At 40.9% G+C, this 21,225-nt stretch overlaps 1 protein-coding gene across 2 annotated transcripts in view; it reads left to right on the top strand.

The window, feature by feature from the left end:
• LOC105980206 (MOB-like protein phocein) overlaps window positions 1–4,211 on the top strand; it is a 34,493-nt gene extending 30,282 nt beyond the window's left edge. The window contains exons 8-9 of one of the 2 annotated variants that reach the window (XM_013008964.1): window positions 1,455–1,566; window positions 2,220–2,628. In XM_013008964.1, coding sequence (XP_012864418.1) covers window positions 1,455–1,566; window positions 2,220–2,351 — 244 coding nt within the window. In that variant the 3' untranslated portion in view covers window positions 2,352–2,628. Of the gene's footprint in view, window positions 1–1,454; window positions 1,567–2,219 lie in introns of both variants that reach the window. The other variant, XM_013008938.1, reaches the window with a different exon arrangement.
• Window positions 4,212–21,225: the final 17,014 nt, after the last annotated feature.

Genomic DNA, 21,225 nt, shown 5'->3' on the forward strand with positions numbered 1-21,225 from the left:
CCACTTCCGGCTTTTTTCTTTTTGCTTATGTGGTGCTGAGGAATCAAACCCAGGGCCTCATGCATGCAAGGCAAGCGCTCTACCACTGAGCCACCTTCCTAGCCCATGTTGGTGAGACTTATCTCCAATAAACCACTAGAAAACGGGAAGTGGGGTTGTGGCTCAAGTGGTAGAGTGTTTGCCTTAGTTGAAGAGCTGAGGGACAGCACCCAGGCCCAGAGTTCAAGCCCCATGACTGACAAAAAACAACAACAACAACAAAAAACCCTAGTATCACCATAAAGGAAACTAAAATACCAGAAAGGCCAGGCATAGGGGCTGGGAAGATGGCTCAGTGGTAGAGCGCTTGCCTTGCATGCATGAGGCCCTGGGTTCGATTCCTCAGCACCACATAAGAAAAAAAAAAGCCAGAAGTGGTGCTGTGGCTCAAGTGGTAGAGTGCTAGCCTTGAGCTGAAGAGCTGAGGGATAGCGTCCAGGCCCACGACCGGGCCCCCCCCCCAAAAAAAAAAAAAAAAAAAGACCAGGCACTGGTGGCTCACGCCTGTAATCCTAACTATTCAGTAGCTGAGATCTGAGGATTGTGGTTCAAAGCCAGCCCGGGCAGTGAAGTTCATGAGACCCCTATTTCCAATAAACCACCAGAAAACTGGAAGTGACACTGTGGCTTAGCCAGTAGAGCGCTTGCCTTGAGCTATAGAGCACAGGGACAGCGCCCAGGCCCTAAGTTCAAGCCCCAGGACTGGCAAAATAAAAGAGAGAAATAATGCTTTTTGTTACTACAAATCTCATGCTATTGCTAGGCTTTTTCCTATCACAGTTGAGGCTCTACTGCTTGAGCCACACCAGCTTTCTGGTAGTGTATTAGAGATGAGAATCTCATCCATTTGTCTCTCAGGCTGGCTGTAAGGTTGGATCCTCATCTCTCAGCCTCATTAGTAGCTTGGATTATAAAGTGTGAACCATCACTTGTGCTGCATATTTTGATTTCTCAAAAAGCAGAGAAATAAAATTGATTTTTTTGGCCAGTCCTGGGGCTTAAACTCAGGGCCTGGGCGCTGTTCCTGACTTCTTTTTGCTCAAGCCTATCACTCTACCATTTGAGCACCACTTCCGGCCCTTTCTGTATATGTGGTACTGATGAATCAAACCCAGGGCTTCATTCATGCTAGGCAAGCACTCTACCACTAAGCCAACATTCCAAGCCCTAAAATTGAATTTTATAGGATAAAACAGTGGTTTCTTTTAGTAGTGTTAAGTAGTGAACAAAGTATTAATGTTGTAAGTTATGTTTTAATGTGCTTTGAGTTGTCTGAGGGCTCTAGGCCTGTTCCTGGAACTGTGGTCTTCAGATTGCATGTTTGTCAGTTTACACCTTTGTGAATTGAGAGGATTGAATTATACTATGATTAACATTTTATCTAGCTCTGACAAATCTATTATTTCTACTTCTAGGGTTAGCATAAAAGAATCATCTGTAGCAAAACTAGGATCAGTATGTCGTAGGATTTACAGAATATTTTCACATGCTTACTTTCATCACCGGCAGATATTCGATGAATATGAAGTAAGTATATTTCACTAATTCTCATAATGCATTTTTAAATTATTTATTTATTTATTGGTCGGTTGTGGGGCCTGAACTCTGGCCTGGGCACTGTCCCTTGGCTCTTCAGCTCAAGGCTAGCGCTCTACCACTAGAATCATAGCTCCACTTCTGGCTTTTTCTGCTTATGTGGTGCTGAGGAATCGAACTCAGGGCCTCATGCATGCAAGGCAAACACTCTACCACTGAGCCACCTTCCCAGCCCCTAAATTAATTTTTTATTAGCACATACTAGTTTTTGTTGTTTGTTTGTTTTTGGGTCCGGTCGTGGGGCCTGAACTCTGGGCTTGGGCGCTGTCCCTCAGCTCTTCAGCTCAAGGCTAGTGCTCTACCACTTGAGCCACAACACCACTTCCAGCTTTTTTCTTTTTTTGTGGTGCTGAGGAATCGAACCTAGGGCCTCATATATGCAAGGCAAGCACTCTACCACCTTCCCAGCTCTCAATGTCTTATTTTTATACATTTATACAAAGCACATTAATCGTAATTATACTTTTTATATTCTCTGTTTACCATCTCCTAATGCATTCTTGTCAGAATAACAGTAATATACTTTAATATTATTTTTAGCTTTTCATTTTGGATAATAGAATGATTTTTTTTCCTTTTTACAGAATGAAACATTTCTATGTCATCGATTTACTAAATTTGTGATGAAGTATAATTTGATGTCCAAGGATAACCTGATTGTACCAATTTTAGAAGAGGAAGTTCAGAATTCAGTTTCTGGGGAAAGTGAAGCATGAAGGGAATCATAGAAAAAAGTACTGATCACATAATTAACATTAATTATGTACTGTATATATATATATCATTTTAGACACATCAATCATGTATCCATATTATAGCTTCTTTGTCTAGTATAGAATTTTGTATGCTATATGTCGCCTTTTAAAATGGGAAATACTTTTTAAGTTATTCATGAGCTGTATATTCACTGGTGTGGCACTCATGGTTTTTAAATAAGATTAGTATTATCTGTTTATAATGCCTGTTAATAAATGAATTTACAGTTTGGTAAAATTGCTGCTAAACAATCATTGGATCACAATCCTCATTAAATAAACCTATCTATAAAAGAGATGAGTGAGCTTGAGGTTTCACACAGCCATTTACTAAAGAGATAGCAATATTTTTCTTTGGTTTTATCCCTGAGTTTTGAAGTCTTAGAAAATTCTGTAGTATATAGTTACATCTTAATTGTTAGCTTTTCCAAAATGAGATGAAAGGTTTAATATTTTGTTTGTAGTTTTTGATATGCCTATATGGTTATGTGAATATAAGTTCAAAGTAATATTGAAATAATCCTGCTGTACTACATAAAGTATATTCCAGGCCAGTGTACTTAGAAAGGATTGATCTTTTTGCAGCAGTTGATTAAGTACGTGATCGTGATAAGGCAGGCTTGTGAGGTTCCCCTGGAGCCTGCCCTTGTCATTTCCTTTAGTTTTCTCCATACACTATTTAGCCAAGAAGTTTATTCACCAGACTATGGCTCATTGGTGGCTTATATCTATTTATATTTGTATTAATTGCTTACAAATTAAACAATATACTAGCAATTATATTACACTACAGGAAACTATATTGGTGTGGGCTCTTGCTTTGTTTGGGGAAATTGTTCTAACTATGTAGAAATAATCCTCAAGATAGTTTGAATCTTCTTGTTAGTAATATTAATCTTTTTATCTAACAATGAGCAGCATTAAATAGAGGGGAAACACACTGTAGTATTTATTTTTTGCCCTCTCCCCAAAAGTTTGTTTGAAATACATGCACATGTGAGATCATTTGTAGTAATTCACAGTCCCAGTGTTGTTGAAAAGCAGTTACACGTTTGTGTACTTTGTCATAATTCAGTATCACCAGAAGAATTGAAGTGCATATTTATACTATGTTGGGTGATATTTTCCATAAAGCACTGGAGGTCTTATGGTTATAATGAGGCATGAATATAGGGTAAAAAAATTATACATGTAGTGCAGAAAATATTTAACGCTATCTCTTGACCAGACTTAACAAACACGGGGAACTTGTTTTTCATTTAAAATTACTTTAAAAAGAAGATGAAAATGCATTCATCTCGTTTTTCAAGTTTGAGGAGATAATTTATTCTGTATTATGAGACAAGTATGTAAAGAAAAATGTGGGACGTGGTTACATTCTGAGAGTGTGTATGTGTAGTTTATGCCATTTCAAGCCTGCCTGTTATTTTGGCGTGGAGCAGTAACCATCTCAGCAGCCACCATTACTACTGTACCACAGCTCCCAGTATCTTGTAAGTTCTGTGTTCACAGTGAAAAGCAATGTTGACATTGAGATTATGTGTTTTTATTAATTTCTCTACAAACCAATGACAATAGTAACTTTTAAACGAACTTGCTAAATATCGAGAGACTAAACTACAGAGTTAATAAACTATATAGTAATGGAGCTGTTCTTTCTAGAAGGTGTCTCATAATGCATTTTTGTTGCTTGACTGTATTTTTAATGAACATTTGAATTGAAGTGACTGGGATTAGTGATCTGGTTAAATATTTTGAAGCACATTTTGAATATATGGCTTAGTGTGAACAGGGAAATAAAGTATTGTTTTTTCTTATTCATTCTATCCTCCCTTACTTGGTGTTTGGGGTTGATCAGAAAGAAAAGAAAATTGCAACAAGCAGACATCAGTTTGTGGCCTTGTGTTTGTATTCACACTGACAACTAGTCACTAATAGTATACTAGGAACTTGATTAGTTACACTAGATGAGGCCTAAATGAAACAGTTCCTGTGTTAATACTATTTACAGAATTTTGAACATTCATGTATACTTAGTAGTGATTAAAAAACTTTCTTGCCATGTGCCAGTGGCTTACCCCTATATTCCTAGCTACTCAGGAGTCTGAACTCTGAGGATTAACAGTTTGAAGACAGTCTAGGCAGGAAAGTCAATGGGACTTTTATCTCTAATCTACTGAAAAAAGTCAGAAGTGGAGCTGTGTCTCAAATGGTAGAGTGTAAGCCTTGAACAAAAAAGTTGAAGGGACAGTACCTACGCCCTGACTGAGTTCAAGCTCAGGACTGACACCATAAAATTCCAAAACAAACAAAAAACTTCTTGAGCCTGACCCTGGCAAACCAAATTATAAAATAAACAGGGCTGGGAATGTGGCTCCATGGTACAGTGCTTGGTTAGCATGTATGAAGCCCTGAGTTCAGTTCCTCATTATGACATACGCAGAAAAAAAGCAAGTGGTATTGTGGCTCAAGTGGTAGAGCTCTGGCTTTGAACAGAGAGGTGCAGGGACAAAGCTCAGGCCCCGAGTTTAGGCCCAAGACTGGCAAAAATTTAAAGTTTTGTTTTGTTTTGTTTTGTTTTTTGCCAGTCGTGGGGCTTGAATTCTGGGCCTGGGCACTGTCCCTCAGCTCTTCAGCTCAAGGCTAGTACTCTACCACTTGAGCCTCAGCACCACTTCTGGCTTTTTGTGCTTATGTGATGCTGAGGAATCTAACCCAGGGCCTCATGCATGCAAGGCAAAGCACTCTACCACTGAGCCACCTTCCCAGCTCTACAACATTTTTTTTTTCTCAGTCATAGGTCTTGAACTCTGGGCTTGGGCACTGTCCCTTAGCTCTTTAGCTCAAGGCTGGCACTTTACCACTTGAGCAACAGTACCACTTACAGTTTTCTGGTGGTTATTTGGAGATAAGGGTCTCACGGACATTCCTGCCCAGGCTGGCTTTGAATTGTGATCCTCAGATCTCAGCCTCTTGAGTAGCTAGGATTATAGGTGTGAGCCACTGGCGTCCAGCCCTACAACACTCTTTAATGAAGTTAAAAAAATCAAAGAAAATTACAAATAAAAGCAACAAGGACAAAAATTAGTTTTGGCACTTCAGTAGACATAATTAAATCTTTCTGTAAGTTTACACAAATACACAAATTTAAATAAAACTATTTGTTTTATACAAAAGAAATACCCTAACACAGTAGAGTCTCACAATGCTTTGTCAAACATCAGTTTGATACTGTAGAGTTATTTTAATGTATTGCTAACAAATTTTCAATCAGGTAAGTTTAGATATGTCTTCATAATGAATTCTTTCAACTCTCCATCGTTTTAAAGTCCCGGTTTTGATGGTGACAGTAGCTGAGAAGGTCTCCTTGATGGATTCCAAGGTAGCTTCATTGCTTCTGTAGCCTTCATTTACAACTAGGATTCTTTTTCCTGGTGCCAGAATTACTGTCTCTAAATGAGTCTGGTCAAGTTTCAGCTTTTCTCCAGAATCAGTCATCTTTCCAACAGCTGTATACTTGTCAATTACTTCCTGAACAATATCCTTTAAATTTATCTCCAAGTTTTGGTTATAATCCTTACAATGATTTCAGGTTTCAACCAGAGGTCAGTTTAGGATGTTCTGTTCTTTTCCTCTTCAATCTCCATGATTTAATCCAGTGCAGATTTCTTTTTCTTCTTTTCTTTAGCCTGCACTGAGCTCCTGGAAGAGGCTTTTCACTTGACAGATGCTTTACTCCCCACAGGCTTGAACTCTGGGTCTGGGCGCTGACCCTGAGCCTCTTCAGCTCAAGGTGAGGGCTCTACCACTTAAGTCACTGTGCCACTTTGGTTTTCTGTTCATTGGAGATAAGAATCTCATGGGGACTTCCATGCCTGGGCTGGCTTTGAACGTCAATCATTAGATCTCAGCCTCCTATGTAGCTAGGATTATAGGCATCCTACCTGGGCTAGCTTTGAACCTTGATTGTCAGCTCTCAGCCTCGTGAGTAGCTATGATTATAGGAATAAGCTACCAGCGCCTGGCTTCCATATGTTTTAACTGTCCTATATAGTTCTAAAACTCACCATCAGACTTTTTTTCCATAAAGACTACAGAGTCAACTTTTTTCCCCTGTTTGTCATGTCTGGGAAAGCAGCTAACTTAACCATGTATGTTACCGTAAATATAGCTTTATGTATGCCTTTTTTTCTTACTGGAGATGTTAAATTTATATTTCTCCAAGTTCTCTGTTAAATTCTTAATGATACTTTCATATTTAGTGATAGTAATTTTTTTGGGGGGGGGGTCTGGTCGTGGAGCCTGAACTCTGGGCCTGGGCACTGTCCCTCAGCTCTTCAGCTCAAGGCTAGGGTTCTACCACTTGAGCCATAGCACCACTTCCAGCTTTTTTTTTCCTGCTATATGGTGCTGAGGAATCGAACCCAGGGCCTCATGCATGCAAGGCAAGCCCACTACCACTGAGCCACCTTCCCAACCCAGTAATTTTTTTTTTTTGGTCAGTTGTGGGGCTTGAACTTAAGGCTTGGGTGTTGTTCCTGTGCTCTTCAGCTTGAGATGAGTGCTCTATCACTTGAGCCACAGCCCACTTCCGGTTTTCTAGTGGTTTTTTAGAGATAAGAGTTTCATGGACTTTACTGCCCAGCCTGGCTTTGAACCTTGATCCTCAGATCTCAATCTCCTGAGTAGCTAGGATTACAGGCGTGAGCCACCAGCACCCCGAGGAAAAATTAATTTTTCTTTTTTATAGTGAAAACACCATATAGAGGGGTACAATTACATGGGCAAGATGATGAGTATATTTCTTATCAAGCATTGTAGCCTCCTTTGTTTCCCCTTCCCATCTCCCCCCCTCCCCCTACTCCCTACCCCCAAGAACTAGTTTTTATGTGATTACTTTGTCCCATTTTGTATGATTATGGTATCTTTTTGTGTGTGACAGTCCTGGGGTTTGAACTCAGAGTCTGGGCACTGTCCCTGAGCTTTTTTGCTCAAGGCTAACACTCTGCCGCTTGAGCCACAGCTCCACTTTCAGCTTTTCGGTGGTTAATTGGAGAGAATAGTCTTGCAGATGTTTCCTACAAGGGTTAGAAGATTATGGTTCATGATCTTCAGAACTCAGCCAGAGGAGCTAGAATTACAGGGGTGTGGCAGCAGTAACTGGTTTATTTTTTATTTTTTGAAGCATCTAGTGTTAACTAACAGACAATACAACTGTATTTATGGAACATATTTAGCAGTTAGAGATAGGCAAAGCATTCAGAGCTGTTCCTGAAAAAAATCAGGAAACTTACCAAAAAATCCAGTAAGGGGTTAAAATACTTGAATTTTAGTGAAGAGCTCCTCTGCTTTAGCAGTTTTGGGGTGTGAACTCGGCCTTGTGCTTGCTGGGCAGGTACTTTTCCCCTGAGCCATACCTCCAGTTTTCAGAGCCTTACTCCTGCATAATTTTTCTGCTATTTATCTTTTTCTTCATACCATACATAAAAACAATATCCAGTGTGAGAATATACTGTAATTAAAGAGAATACTAATTTTTCCCCAACTTAAAAAAATTATTTTACTGTAAAAATGCTGTACAGAGGGGTTACATTTACATGAGTAAGGCAGTGAGTGCATTTCTTGCCGAGTATTGTTATCCCTTCCTTTGTTGTTCCCCCACTATCCCTTCCCTCCCTCTCCCCAACTTTTTGAAAGGTAAGTATTTACATCTATGAAGATATGCTGTCTGATAATGACACTAAGAGTAAATGCAACGCCAACAATTCAAAGCTAGTGAGATAGTCATTTATTTTTAGGTAAGATTAAAAAAAATATTGATATAAGGACACTTGTAAGTTCCCCAGTTCTTTTTTTTTTTTTTTTTTGGGTCCGGTCGTGGGGCCTGAACTCTGGGCCTGGGTGCTGTCCCTCAGCTCTTCAGCTCAAGGCTAGCGCTCTACCACTTGAGCCACAGTGCCCACTTCCAGCTTTTTTCTTTTTGCTTATGTGGTACTGAGGAATCGAACCCAAGGCCTTGAGCATGCAAGGCAAACGCTCTACCACTGAGCCACCTTCCCAGCCCCAGTTCCCCAGTTCTTATGTTCAGTGTTCCAACCAAAAGCACAGCTTGCCTTGACTAGTTTTTGACCCAGTTAGATGCTTAGATGCAAGTTTTTCCCAGCAGGCTTGAGCCCAAGCCAGGGCCTAGAACAATCCCAGACACTGGAAAGATGCTTACTTTGTTGTTCAAAAGAATGAAAGAGGGGCTGGGAAGGTGGCTCAGTGGTAGAGTGCTTGCCTTGCACGCATGAGGCACTGGGTTCCATTCCTCAGCAGCACATAAGCAGAAAATGCCAGAAGTGGTGCTGTGGCTCAAGTGGTAGAGCACTAGCCTTGAGCTGAAGAGCTGAAGGGACAGCGCCCAGGCCCAGAGTTCAGGCCCCACAACCAGCAAAAAACAACAAAAAATAAAAACAGTGAAAGAAACTGACGCCAAAACCCCTTAACTCTATATCTTGATTCATTTTTTACGTGCATGCCTAAGCATTCTTTCTCACCCATATCACATAATCACCCTGTGCATTGTTGTTTACCCTTGCATTTTGTGTTGCTTCTTTGGTATCTCAACCAGGCCTATCTCTGCCGTGTTGGGGGCATCCCCTTGTAGGAGCAGCTCTGAAACAGCTTTGAGGGCAACTCCAGCTATTCAGTGGGAAGAAAGAGCACTTTACCCCAGGCCCACTCGCTTAAAATGTCAAGTATCAAGTCTGTTATCTGCCATTGGGGCAGTGTTGGAGAGCAGATCTTCAGAGCTTATGCTTGACTGAATTTTATGTCTTCTTCCTTGGCTCCTAGTGGCTATCATTCATTTCAGTCTTTGACTCTATGAATCTGTTTTAGATAACTTATAGAAGTGAAATCAGGGAGCATTTGTGTGTCTATAGCTCATTGCATTTTATAGAATAACCTCAAGGCTCATCCACATATATAGTATACTGGAGAATTTCCCTTTAAAAACTTCTGAATAGTAAGTATTCCATTGTATGTGTATAACACACTGAAACTGGCAGTAAACGTTTAGGTTGTTCGTGTATTTTGGCTATTGTAATGAATGGAGGAGCTCTTCAAGATCTTAATGTTATTTTTTTATTTCATTTTTTCTATAAATGCCAGTGAGAATGTTGGATCATATGGCACTTCTATTTTTATTTCTATTTTATTTCTTTTGTTGGTTGTGGGGCTTGAACTTGGGTCTGGGTGCTGTCCCTTAGCTCTTTAGCTCAAAGCTAGGGCTACCTCTCCAGCTACAGCACCACTTCTGGCTTTTTCTGCTTATGTGGTGCTGAGGAATTGAACCCAGGGCCTCATGCATGTGAGTCAAGCACTACCACTGAGCCACCTTCCCAGCCCCAGACTTCTACTTTTAGATTTTGAGGATCTATGTAGTTTGCCATAACTACTGTATCAATTTGATTTCCCAGCAACAGTGTGCAAAAGGTTTCACATCCACACATTCTCATCCATACTTTTGTCCATAATAGCTATCCTGACAAGTGCTGTTTTCTGTTTTTCAAATTTCAGCAGGGATTTATTTTAGTATAACAGGGTTAAAGTAGGGAAAAAGAAACATTTCCTGTTCCTTGGAGTTAAAGACTCTGATAATATGGTTTTGATTGGCCTTTTCCTGATGACTGAACCATCAACTTTTTTTTTTTTTTTTGCTGGTCCTAAGGCTTGAACTCATGGCCTGGGCACTGTCCCTGAGACTCTGAGCTCAAGGCTGTCACTCTCCCACTTGAGTCACAGCACCACTTCTGGCTTTTTAAAGTAGTGTATTAGAGATAAGAGTCTCATGGGGACTTTTCTGCCTGGGCTGGCTAGGATTACAGGCATGAGCCACTAGTGCCTGGCTGGATAATGAACATTTTTTTGTATAGTGGTTGTTATTCCTATGTCTTTAGAGAAGTCTATTCTAATGTTCTAAGCCCATTTTAAAGTTGGCTTAAAAAAACCAAAAACAAAACTAGTGTGTTATAAGAGTTCCTTACATGACTCAAATACTGAGCACTGAGATTATGAGTGTCTTCTACCACAGCTGACGAGGGTCCAGTTTCATTCTTTTGTACAGAACATCTAATTTTTCCAACATTATTTGTGTATTTTAACCATTGATTAATTTTCCTTGTCAGCACGATTTTTGTTTGGAGACCCCCCATCTTGCTACATTGCTCAGTCTGGACTTGAATTACAGTCCTCCAGCTTTGGGCCCTCATGTAGCTGAGATTACAGGAACACATTTTCGTGCCCGCTGAAATGGGATCATTTAGTTGGTGCATAAAATTGTTCTTCTGTGGGGGCTGGGAAGGTGGCTCAGTGGTAGAGCGCTTGCCTTGCATGCACGGGGCCCTGGGTTTGATGCCTCAGCACCACATATGCAGAAAAAGCCGGACGTGGTGCTGTGGCTCAAGTGGTAGAGTGCTGGCCTTGAGCTGAAGAGCTCAAGGCCCAGAATTCAGGCCCACGACTGACAAAACAAAACAACACCTGTTCTACTGTGGTAGAGAGACCCAGCTTACCAGAGTTTGAAAGTAACAGAGATGAAAAAACTGGGAAGGGTGTTTCACAGACCCTTAGTACATGTGCCAGCAACTTATGGGGAAACACAGATAAATAAGGAAAACATGAGTCGGTAGCCCCTAAATTCAGCTGAATGGGCTGAGTTCTGGCCTTCAGCAAATCCCAAGGAGAGAGTAAAACACATCTAGAAGGAGGACCTTAGAGGTCATTAGTTGACTTAACTCTTTTTGTCCTATCACCTTACAGGCTTAGAGATAAAACCAAAGCACCAGCAAACCCAGGCCACAGAAATTAGATGGGTGACCAGGATTCAAATAGTTAGGTAGTGGTAGGATTGGGGCCTCAAGTCCCTAACAGGCATAGGCACAAATGTGGAAATGGGAGGGGGCCAGAGAAGGCAGTTCTCTACCCCCATGGGACTTCTCAGTAGTGTGAAGGCTCACCATTAGGAATGCTCAGTTCTTGAAACACCGAAGTTAGATTGCTTTCTTGCCAGATCCTTCAATCCCAACAGGAAATGATCCAATTCTCTAGTTGGACTCCAAAAGGCTTCTTGAGGCCAAGGCTTAACATTGCAGTCATTGTCTCGGGCTCTGAGAGTAGGTTAGAGTTAGGGAGTTGCATGAAATCTACTGCAGGATTTGGTTACAGCAGTGTAGTGTGCTAAATAGTCCAGCTGTTTGCAGACTTCCAAAACCCTGACTTACTTCCAGGGCATATCTTAATCATAGTGTGATTTTGGCTGATTGCAAAACAGCCCTTTCTCCTTGCTTATAATACTGAGTTAAAAAAAATAGACTAGTCATCAACTGGCAGAAATCTCTTTGCCTTTAGCCCTCACTAGCTAATTTCTAATTGTGCCAGAAGCCTCACAATGCACCCATTCTTCCCAGGGCTTCCCACACAGGCTCATGAACTTGATGATTTCTTAAGTTTGACCCAATTGTGCTTCTTTGAGCCAGAACCTCACACTGCAGTTATTTATCATTTGGCTCTTGGCTCTTATTTTTGCATCAAGGGATTTATAATATGTAGTTTCATAAATTCAGTCTGTGATAATGTAGCTCCAAAAAAGAGAAATTATACATTTAATTGCAGAGGGCATTATATTACATATGAATGGTTTCTCATAAAAAAACCTTTCCTTTGCTGAGAATATATTTGCATCTATCAAATAGGTAAGTAAATGAACATTTAATAGGCTAGATTTATAATATCTGAAGCAAAGTAGAAAATACATTTTACATAAGAGGTATGTATATAACAGCATTCTGAACCCGAGAACTGAGAGTAATGGAGAAGAAATGTGATGTTTATTACTCCAAAAGAATAAACCAAGGGTTGGGGATTTAGCTCAGTGGAAGAGCACTTGCCTGGCAAGTGCAAGGCCCTGAGTTAGGTCCTCAGCTCTGGAAAAAAACAAACAAACATAAAAGAATAAGCCAGGGACTAGGCAGTGGCTCAAGGCTGTATTTCTAGCTTTGGGGGAGGTAAAGATAGGGGAAATCATTGTTTCAGACCAGTTCAGGCAAAAAAGATTCACAAGACTCCATCTCAACTGGATGAAGTGGCTGGATGAAGTAGCTGGCCTCTATTAGCACAGCGAAGCAGGAGGCAGTAGCTGGTTGTGGTAACACATGCCTGCCATTCCTATGCAGAAACGTAAGTAAGAGATAGCGTGCATGAGGCCCTACTTTGAAAACAAGGCAAAAAGTGACTGGGGACATGACTGAAGTAGAGCACCGGCCTAGCAAGGGCCTTAAATTCAATCCCCAGTACTACCAAAAAAGTAAGTGAAAGGCTGAGCATAGTGGCACAGGTCTGCATCCTGCACTTGGGTAGATAGATGGTGAGTTCACGGCTAGTCTGGACTACATATGGAGATCCTGTCTCTCCCCTACCATCAAAATAAGAAAAAACTCCTTTTCAAGTGTAGACATGCTTGTGCCTATAGTCCTACCTACTCAGGATGCTGAAGTGAGGAGGAATACTTGAATTCAGGAGTTTGAAGTCAGCTTGGGCAACATAGACCCTAGTTTGAATAAACATTTGTGCTTTTTTAAGCATCAAAACAGGAAGTGGCACTGTGGCTCAAGTGTTAGAGCACTAGCCTTGAGCTGAAGAGCTAAGAGACAGTGTGCAGGCCCAGAATTCAAGCCCATGACTGACAAAAAAAAAAAGCTATCACGCCTGTAATCCTAGCTACTCAGGGGGCTGAGATCTAGTATCTCTGGTTCAAAGCCAGCCCGGGCAGGAAAGTCTGTAAGACCCTTATCTCCAATAAACCACCAGAAATCCAGAATCTTCAAATCTCAGCCTCTCAAATAACTTTTCATTTTTAATGTAGTTTTGTTCTGTGAAAGTTTATTATTACTATTATTATTATTTTGTTGGTCGTGGGGCCTGAATTCTGGCCTGGGTGATGTCCCTGAGCTCTTCAGCTCAAGGCTAGCACTCTACCACTTGAGCCACAGCACCACTTCCAGCTTTTTCTGCTTATGTGGTGCTGAGGAATTGAACCCAGGACCTCATGAATGCTAGGCAAGCACTCTACCACTGAGCCACCTTCCCAGCTCCTTCAATATTTTTTTAACCTTAGTATTTACATAGTCTTTTTTTTTCTTTGTTTCTTTTTATTGGTTGTAGGGCTTGAGCTTAGGGCCTGGGTGCTGTCCCTGAGTTTCTTTTGCTGAAGGTGAGCACTCTACCACTTGAGCCACAACTCTGCTTCCAGCTTTTTGGTAGTTAATTGGAGATAAAAGTCTCCTGGACTTTTCCGGCTGGCTTTGAACAGCTGATCTTCAGATCTCAGTCTCCTGAGGAGTTAGGATTTCTAACTCCTGAGGAGTTAGAAATCAGTCAAGCGACTGGTGCTTGACTGATTTCTGGGTTTTCAATTATGTGCTAAATATTTGTTTTTGTATTATTTCAACATTTTTATAATTTTGATTTTAACATTTAATGAATATATTTTAGAACAAGGAGTGACATCAGCCTCATTCATAGTAAGCTGGAGTAGTTATTTGTTGTGTGCGTCAGAAACAAAGATACACCTGTGCTTTCTATAATGTCAGAAATTATTGAATAATGAGAAATTCTCAAGTTATGTCAATTTCACTGGCACTGATTTGCCAAGTATTATTGATTCTGTGAGCCAATTGTTGCTTTCTTTTATTCCACTCTTAATTACTGATACTAACTCTTCCTTCACACATTATACTTCACAATAACATAGAGGTTACAGGATGGTTAAAAAAGAGTCAAAGTGGCTATAGGGTTCAGAGAAGGCTGTGCTAGAGGCACCAGCTGGGATAAGCTAATACAGATGCTTAGAGAATCGTTGTGGGGGGTTAGATGAGCCGGAGCTATGGCTCCAATACTAGAGTGCCAGCTTAAAACAATGCACAGAACTGGGAGGCCTGGTGGTGGCAAAACACAGACCTAGTTGTAAGTGTCGAGTTGACTCCAGGCTTACTGGATCCAGAGGGTGACACCTCAGCAGGAGATTGAGCTAAGCTTAACCCCATGGACAGAGGCAAAAGTTCAGGGCCTGTTCATCCTTGTTGCATGTACCAGATGGGCCAGTGATGGACTGTGTGTGCCGCACAGCCCAGTGTTGGGCGCCGCTCCTTGTATGTGATTCAGGCAGGAGCATTGCATTAGGCTTTGGTCTGGTATGCAGTAAGTTCATGGGTCTAGTTTTTGATATGGGTTTGTTTTACCCATGTGCCCATATGTTTTTTTCCCCCTTAAAAAAATGTTATTATAAAGGTGATGTAGAGAGACGTTACAATTATATAAGTCAGGTAATGAGTACATTTCTTTTTGGACTATGTCACCCCTTCCTTCACTCTCTCCCAGTCATGTGTTTTTTGTTTAATTTGATAAGTCTATGGGCAATAATCTTTTATTTGCATAAATAAAAGATTTTCAGGGTCGGGCGCTGGTGGCTCCCACCTGTAATCCTAGCTACTCAGAGATCTGAGGATCGCCGTTCAAAGCCAGCCTGGGTAGTCCATGAGACTCTCATCTTCAATTAACTACCGGAAAACCAGAAGTGGAGCTGTGGCTCAAAGTGGTAGAGTGCTAGCCTTGAGCAAAAGAGCTCAGGAACAGTGCCCAGGCCCTGAGTTCAACCGGAAAAAAAAAAAAAAGATTTACAATTGATCCCATGGACAGATGGTGGTGGTTTACTTACAAGATATAGAGTTGTAGCTGGGTGCTGGTGGCTCACGCCTGTAATCCTAGCTACTCAGGAGGCTGAGATCTGAGGATCACCGTTCAAAGCCAGCCTAGGCAGGAATGTCTGTGAGACTCTTATCTCCAGTTAACTACCAGAAAACCAGAAGTGGCTCTATGGCTCAAGTGGTAGAGTGCTCGCCTTGAGCTGAAGAGCTCAGGGACAGTGTCCAGGTCTAGAGTTCAAGCCCTGTGAACAACCAAAAAAAAAAAAAAAAAAGATGGAGAGTCGTTCTTCCTCAGCACTTGCAGTCAGAATGCAGCAAATACTGTTTGGTAAAATGAAGTCACTGAGGGCAAAGAAAGTCCTGTCCTGTACAATATGACGTCACCTGACCTCCACTGTTCACAGCAAAGCTGGCAGGAAATCCAGACACAAACCCAACCCAACTGCAGCGCTGTTGAGAGGCTGGGCATGGAGGAAAATGGAATCTTCCACCAACATTTTTAGAAAGGCTAAAAAAGGGGGAAAAATCCTCTTGAAACACATGGTTTCTCTGAAGGTTAAATTCAAAAGAATGACATGTGGTAAAGACACTAATGTTTACAGAAAAAATACTGAAATGATAAAAACCACTTTATATATGTGTGGTATAAACATTTAAACATGACTCCAGGCTGGGAAAGAAAAAGGAAATGTAAATAAAATATCCAGATTTGGTGTGTTTTCAATTTTATGCTCATTAAATAAAAAATATGGGCTATTCTCTTGCTTTAATTTTTAAAAATGGTTTTTGCTAACTACAATCCTTACATATGGAAAATAACTCTGTGCAGAAGGATTATTATACCCAACAAGACACAAAAGAAATTAACAACAAAAGAAATTCTTCTATTAGAAAACCAGATGGTCGGGGCTGGGAAGGTGGCTCAGTGGTAGAGTGCTTGCCTGGCATGCATGAGGCCCTGGGTTCGATTCCTCAGACCACATAAGCAGAAAAAGCCAGAAGTGGCGCTGTGGCTCAAGTGGTAGAGTGTTAGCCTTGAGCTGAAGAGCTGAGGGACAGCGCCCAGGCCCAGAGCTCAGGCCCCATGACTGGCAAAAAAAAAAAAAAAAGAAAACCAGATGGTCCTTTGAGTGGTTCTTACTGGTCCACTCCTGGGTCCAGGCCTTTCTGGAACTTCCAGACAGCAATGATTAGGAAGAGGGCACAAAGAGCCTTGATTGAAACTTGTATAGTTGATTTAAACTTCTTGTTCATCAAGGGTTCTAATTTCCCCATTTTATTTAGATTGTTTAGGGTTTGATAAGAAAATAATAACTTTTTACAGCAGGGCACCACTGGTAGCTCACACCTGTAATCGTAGCTACTCAGGAGGCTGAGATTTGATGATTGAGGTTCAAAGCCAACCCAAGAAGAAAAACCAGTGAGACTTTTATTTCCAATTTAAAAGCCAGCAAAAGCCAGAAGTGGATCTGTGACTTAAGTGGTAGAGTACCAGCCTTGAATGGAAAAGCCAAGTAAGAGCTGGGCTAGAGGCTCTGAATTCAAGCCCCAATATTGACATGTATTGGCTTTGTGTTTGAGTATTTTTTCTTTTCTTTTTTATAACACTGAGGATTAGCTCCTGGCCTCATGCTTGCCTAGCGAGCATTAGGACCATACCCCCAGTCCTGTCTTTCAATCTGCATTTGCTGTTTTTTTTTCTCCAATTTTTCCCATGTTTCCCTTTTATTCCTTTTCATCTTGTTTGAATTCATCAGGTATTTTTATTCCTATTCTTTCAACTCACACAAAGGATAACTGTTTCTTTTTTTTTCTAAAGAATTATTGTGATTTAAAAAAAAATTTTTATTGTGAAAATACCGTACAGAAGGGTTACAATTACATGGGCAAGGTAATGAGCAAATTTTTTATCAAGCATTATTGCCTCCTTTGTTTCCCCTTATCCCCCCCCACCACCAAAGTTGTAAAGTTCGTTTTTCAACATAACGTCTTATGCATCTCATTGTTGCGATGGGTCCACCTGGATCCCTATTTAAACATTTGTTTTTTCCCTTCCCCTCCACAAATTATACCAACATCAAATACAGTGAAAACAGGGGTTATACCGTGGGGGAGGGACATACAAAGCAACAAAGAAAAAACGATGGTTAGATGCCACGAAGTAGGTGGCAATGCCTTAACTGTATGCATGTTGTCAGGCCCTAGGGCCTCTTCCACCCTTGTCAAGGGGAGAGCTGACTTTCATACAACACATTTCTATTTCTATTTCTTATTGCAGTTACTTGATTAATCTTTTGGGTTTTTTTTGTTGCTGAGAGTGAACTCAGTGTTTCCACACATGCATTGAGTATAACAACATCCCTTTTTGAACTTATTTTGCACTAATTAAGATAGTGTTTAGCAGGGAAATGACCCAATAGATGAGGAAATTATCAGATATTATTAGAACTGATTTTCCTTTGAAGTTGCTATCTAGATTTAGCAGCAATGACAACAAAGTCTGGTAAATGCTGTTTTTGTTTTGTTTTTTGCAATCCTTAGTCTACTACCATTACACACACACACACACACACACACACACACGTGTATATGTACCACTGAAGTCTATTCCATTCTTAAAGTAAATCTCAGAGAGGTTAAACAATTTGTCCAAGATCATCACACAGTTGAAAAGGTGAAGCTGAACTCACGACAGGGATATCTCATCTACCATTACCTCTATAGGTGGTTGTGGGACTTGAACTCTGGGCTTTAGCGCTGTCCTTCAGGTATTCAGCTCAAGCATTTCTGGCTTTTTGTGTTTATTGGTGCTGGGTTGTCAAACCAGTTTGTTATACTCCAAGGTCCTAAGGATCTTGATTTTTTTTTTTCCCCTCTACTTCTCTCCCCTTATTCTTATCCTCCCCTCTCCTTCCGTTCCTGCCCATCTATATTTTCTGTTATTGAGAAAGGGTAATTCCTGTCATTTTATCTTCCAGTTCATAGATTCTTCTGTCTCCTCCATTTGCTGGCAAGCCCATCCACTGAATTCTCTAGTTTGGTTGTTGTGTATTTCCTTTCCAAAATATCTTCTTTTTTCTTTTGAAATTTTCTGTCTTTGCTTTCTATTTTTCCCCATTTATTTCATAATTGTCTGTTGAAGCATTTTTATGGTGTTTTATGGTATTTTTGGTGTATTAGAGTTTGAGCTCAGGGCCTAGCTAGGCTGGTGCTCTATCACTTGAACCATTGTTCCAGCCATGCTGCTTATTTGAGGATGGAGTCTAACCAACTTTTCTGAACAGCCTGGCTTGAACTATGATCCTTCAGATCTCAGCCTCTTGAATAGCTGGGATTATAGACATGAGCTACCAGTGCTGGGTAAAATGTTTTTTAAAATAATTCTAACATTTCTGCCATTTCATTGTTGACATCTCTTTATTATTTAGTTCTTAATTTAATTTGGCATTCTCTGTTCTTGCACTTGGCCTGGCTTTTACAAGGCCCTTGGGATTCAACACCCCCGCTAAGGCTAATAATAGTATTATGAAAAGAACTGAATATATAATAAGATATATACAGATAAGATTATTTTCATTAGCTGGGCTCTGATGGCTCATGTCTGTAATCCTAGCTATGCAGGAGGCTGAGCTCTGAGGATCTCTGAAGCCATCTAGGACAGGAAAGTCCCCATGAGACTAATATCCAATTAATCACCAGAAAACTGAAAGTGGCACTGTGGCTTAAAGAGATATAGGGTTAGCCTTGAGCAAAAAAGCTCAAGGACTGTGCTTGGGCCCTGAGTTCAAGCCCCAGTATTGACAACAACAACAATCAATTACTCACATTTAATAATTTGTGTATATGGAATCCAAATTTTGAAGACCTCATCTCTCCTGCCCATTTAAAAATATAGACTTGCAGGTACTGATGGCTCATGCCTGTAATCCTAGCTACTCAGGAGATTGAGATCTGAGGATCAAGGTTCAAAGCCAGCCCAAGCAGGAAAGTCTGTGAGACTCTTACCTCCAATAAACCACCAGAAAACTGGAAGTGGAACTGTGGCTCAAGTGGTAGAGCGCTTGCCTTGAACTGAAGAGCTGAGGGACAGCGCCCAGGCCCAGAGGAAGTCCCACGACAGACCAAAAAAACCCCTCAAAACTATATATCTATAGCTATAGCCATAGATATAGATAGACTAAAAGGATATGAACTGGGAATGTGGCTCAAATCATAAAGTGTTCTGCCTAGCAAATGCAGGGTCTGAATTCAAACTGTAGCAAAAAAAAAAAAAAATTTAGACCTTGGGGCTGGGAAGGTGGCTCAGTGGTAGAGTGCTTGCCTTGCATGCATGAGGCTCTGGGTTCAATTCCTCAGCACCACATACGCAGAAAAAGCCAGAAGTGGCGCTGTGACTCAAGTGGTAGAGCGCTAGCTTTGAGCTGAAGAGCTGAGGGACAGCGCCCAGGCCCAGAGTTCAGGCCCCATGACCGACAGAATAAACAAACAAAAATCTAGGCCATTCAGGAGTCGCTCTCTATTTAAAGTACTCTAGGCCACTCAGTCGTTTCTCACTATCAAAGAAACTTATCGCCCACTTTGGGGATAACTGAAAGCTAGTGCTTATGAAAAAGGGTTTTAAGATAGACTTGCAAGTTTATTCTTTTAATTTTTTTTATTATCTTTAAGTGGTTGTACAAGGAAGTTCCCATTCTACAAACAATATATGAATACAAAGTGTCTGACAACATTGTCACCCATTGCTCCTGACGCACCCCTTTTCTCACTTTTCTTCTTTTGCAAGTTTATTCTAATAAAAAGATTTAGGTGCTTTTGTTTTGTTTTTAAAGACATGATCTAGACTATGTTGCCCAAACTCCTGGGTTGAATTGATTTTCATATCTTAGCTTACTACAGGTGTGTGGCACCCTGCGTGGCTAAAAAGGCTTTTTACAATAAGAAAAAATAATGTAGGTGACAATTGTCCAGAAGAAATGTACTCATAACCTGATTTATGCAAATGTAACTCCTCTGTACATCACCTTTATAACAACAAAAACATAAAAAAAGGAATAATGTAGATTGAAAATAAACTGTAGCTGGGTACCAATGGCTCACAACTGTAATACTACCTACTCAGGAGGCTGAGATCTGAAGACTGTGGTTCAAAGCCAGCCCAGGCAGGAAAGTCTGTGAGAGGTTCAACTTCCATAAATTATCTCCCAAAAGCTAGAAGTAGAGCTGTGGCTCAAATAGTAGAGCATTAGCCTTGAGCAAAAAATGCTTAGGAGGCTGTGTGTAGCTCAGTGACAAAGTGCTTGCCTAGTAGGTGCAATGCTGCAGGTTCTATCCCCAGTACAAAAACAAACAAACAAAAAAACAAGTCAGGGACAGTGCCTAGGCCTTGAGTTTAGGTCCTAGGACTAGCACACAACACATACACACAAAAACAAAAAAAGAAAATATGCTTATACAAAATTTTAAAATTAAAAGTAATGAGCATATTCATGAATTTTCATTTAATTAAATGCTCTCTCTCTCTCTTTCTCTCTCTCTCTCTCTGTTGGTTGTGGTGCTTGAACTCGGCTTGGGCACTGTCCCTCAGCTCTTCAGCTCAAGGCAACTGCTCTACTGCTTGAGTTACAGCACCACTTCCGGTTTTCTGGTGGTTTATTGGAGATAAGAGTCTCATGGAGTTTTCTGCCCGGGCTGGCTTTAAACCATAATCCAACCACAATCCTCAGATGTAGCTAGAATTACAGGCGTGAGCCACCAGAATCTTCTCTCTTCTTAATGAGCACTGGCAGAATAATAGAAGAGGCTCTGGGACTGGGAAGGTGGCTCAGTGGTAGAGCGCTTGCCTTGCATGCACCCTGGATTCGATTCCTCAGCACCACATAAGCAAAAAGAAAAAAGCCAGAAGTGGTGCTGTGGCTCAAGTGGTAGACCACTAGCCTTGAGCTGAAGAGCTCAGGGACAGCGCCCAGGCCCAGAGTTCAGGCCCCATGACTGGCAAAAAAAAAAAAAAAAGAAAACCAGATGGTCCTTTGAGTGGTTCTTACTGGTCCACTCCTGGGTCCAGGCCTTTCTGGAACTTCCAGACAGCAATG

Source organism: Dipodomys ordii, unplaced genomic scaffold, assembly GCF_000151885.1.
Source record: "Dipodomys ordii isolate 6190 unplaced genomic scaffold, Dord_2.0 Scaffold1, whole genome shotgun sequence".
Taxonomy (NCBI): Eukaryota; Metazoa; Chordata; class Mammalia; order Rodentia; family Heteromyidae; genus Dipodomys; species Dipodomys ordii.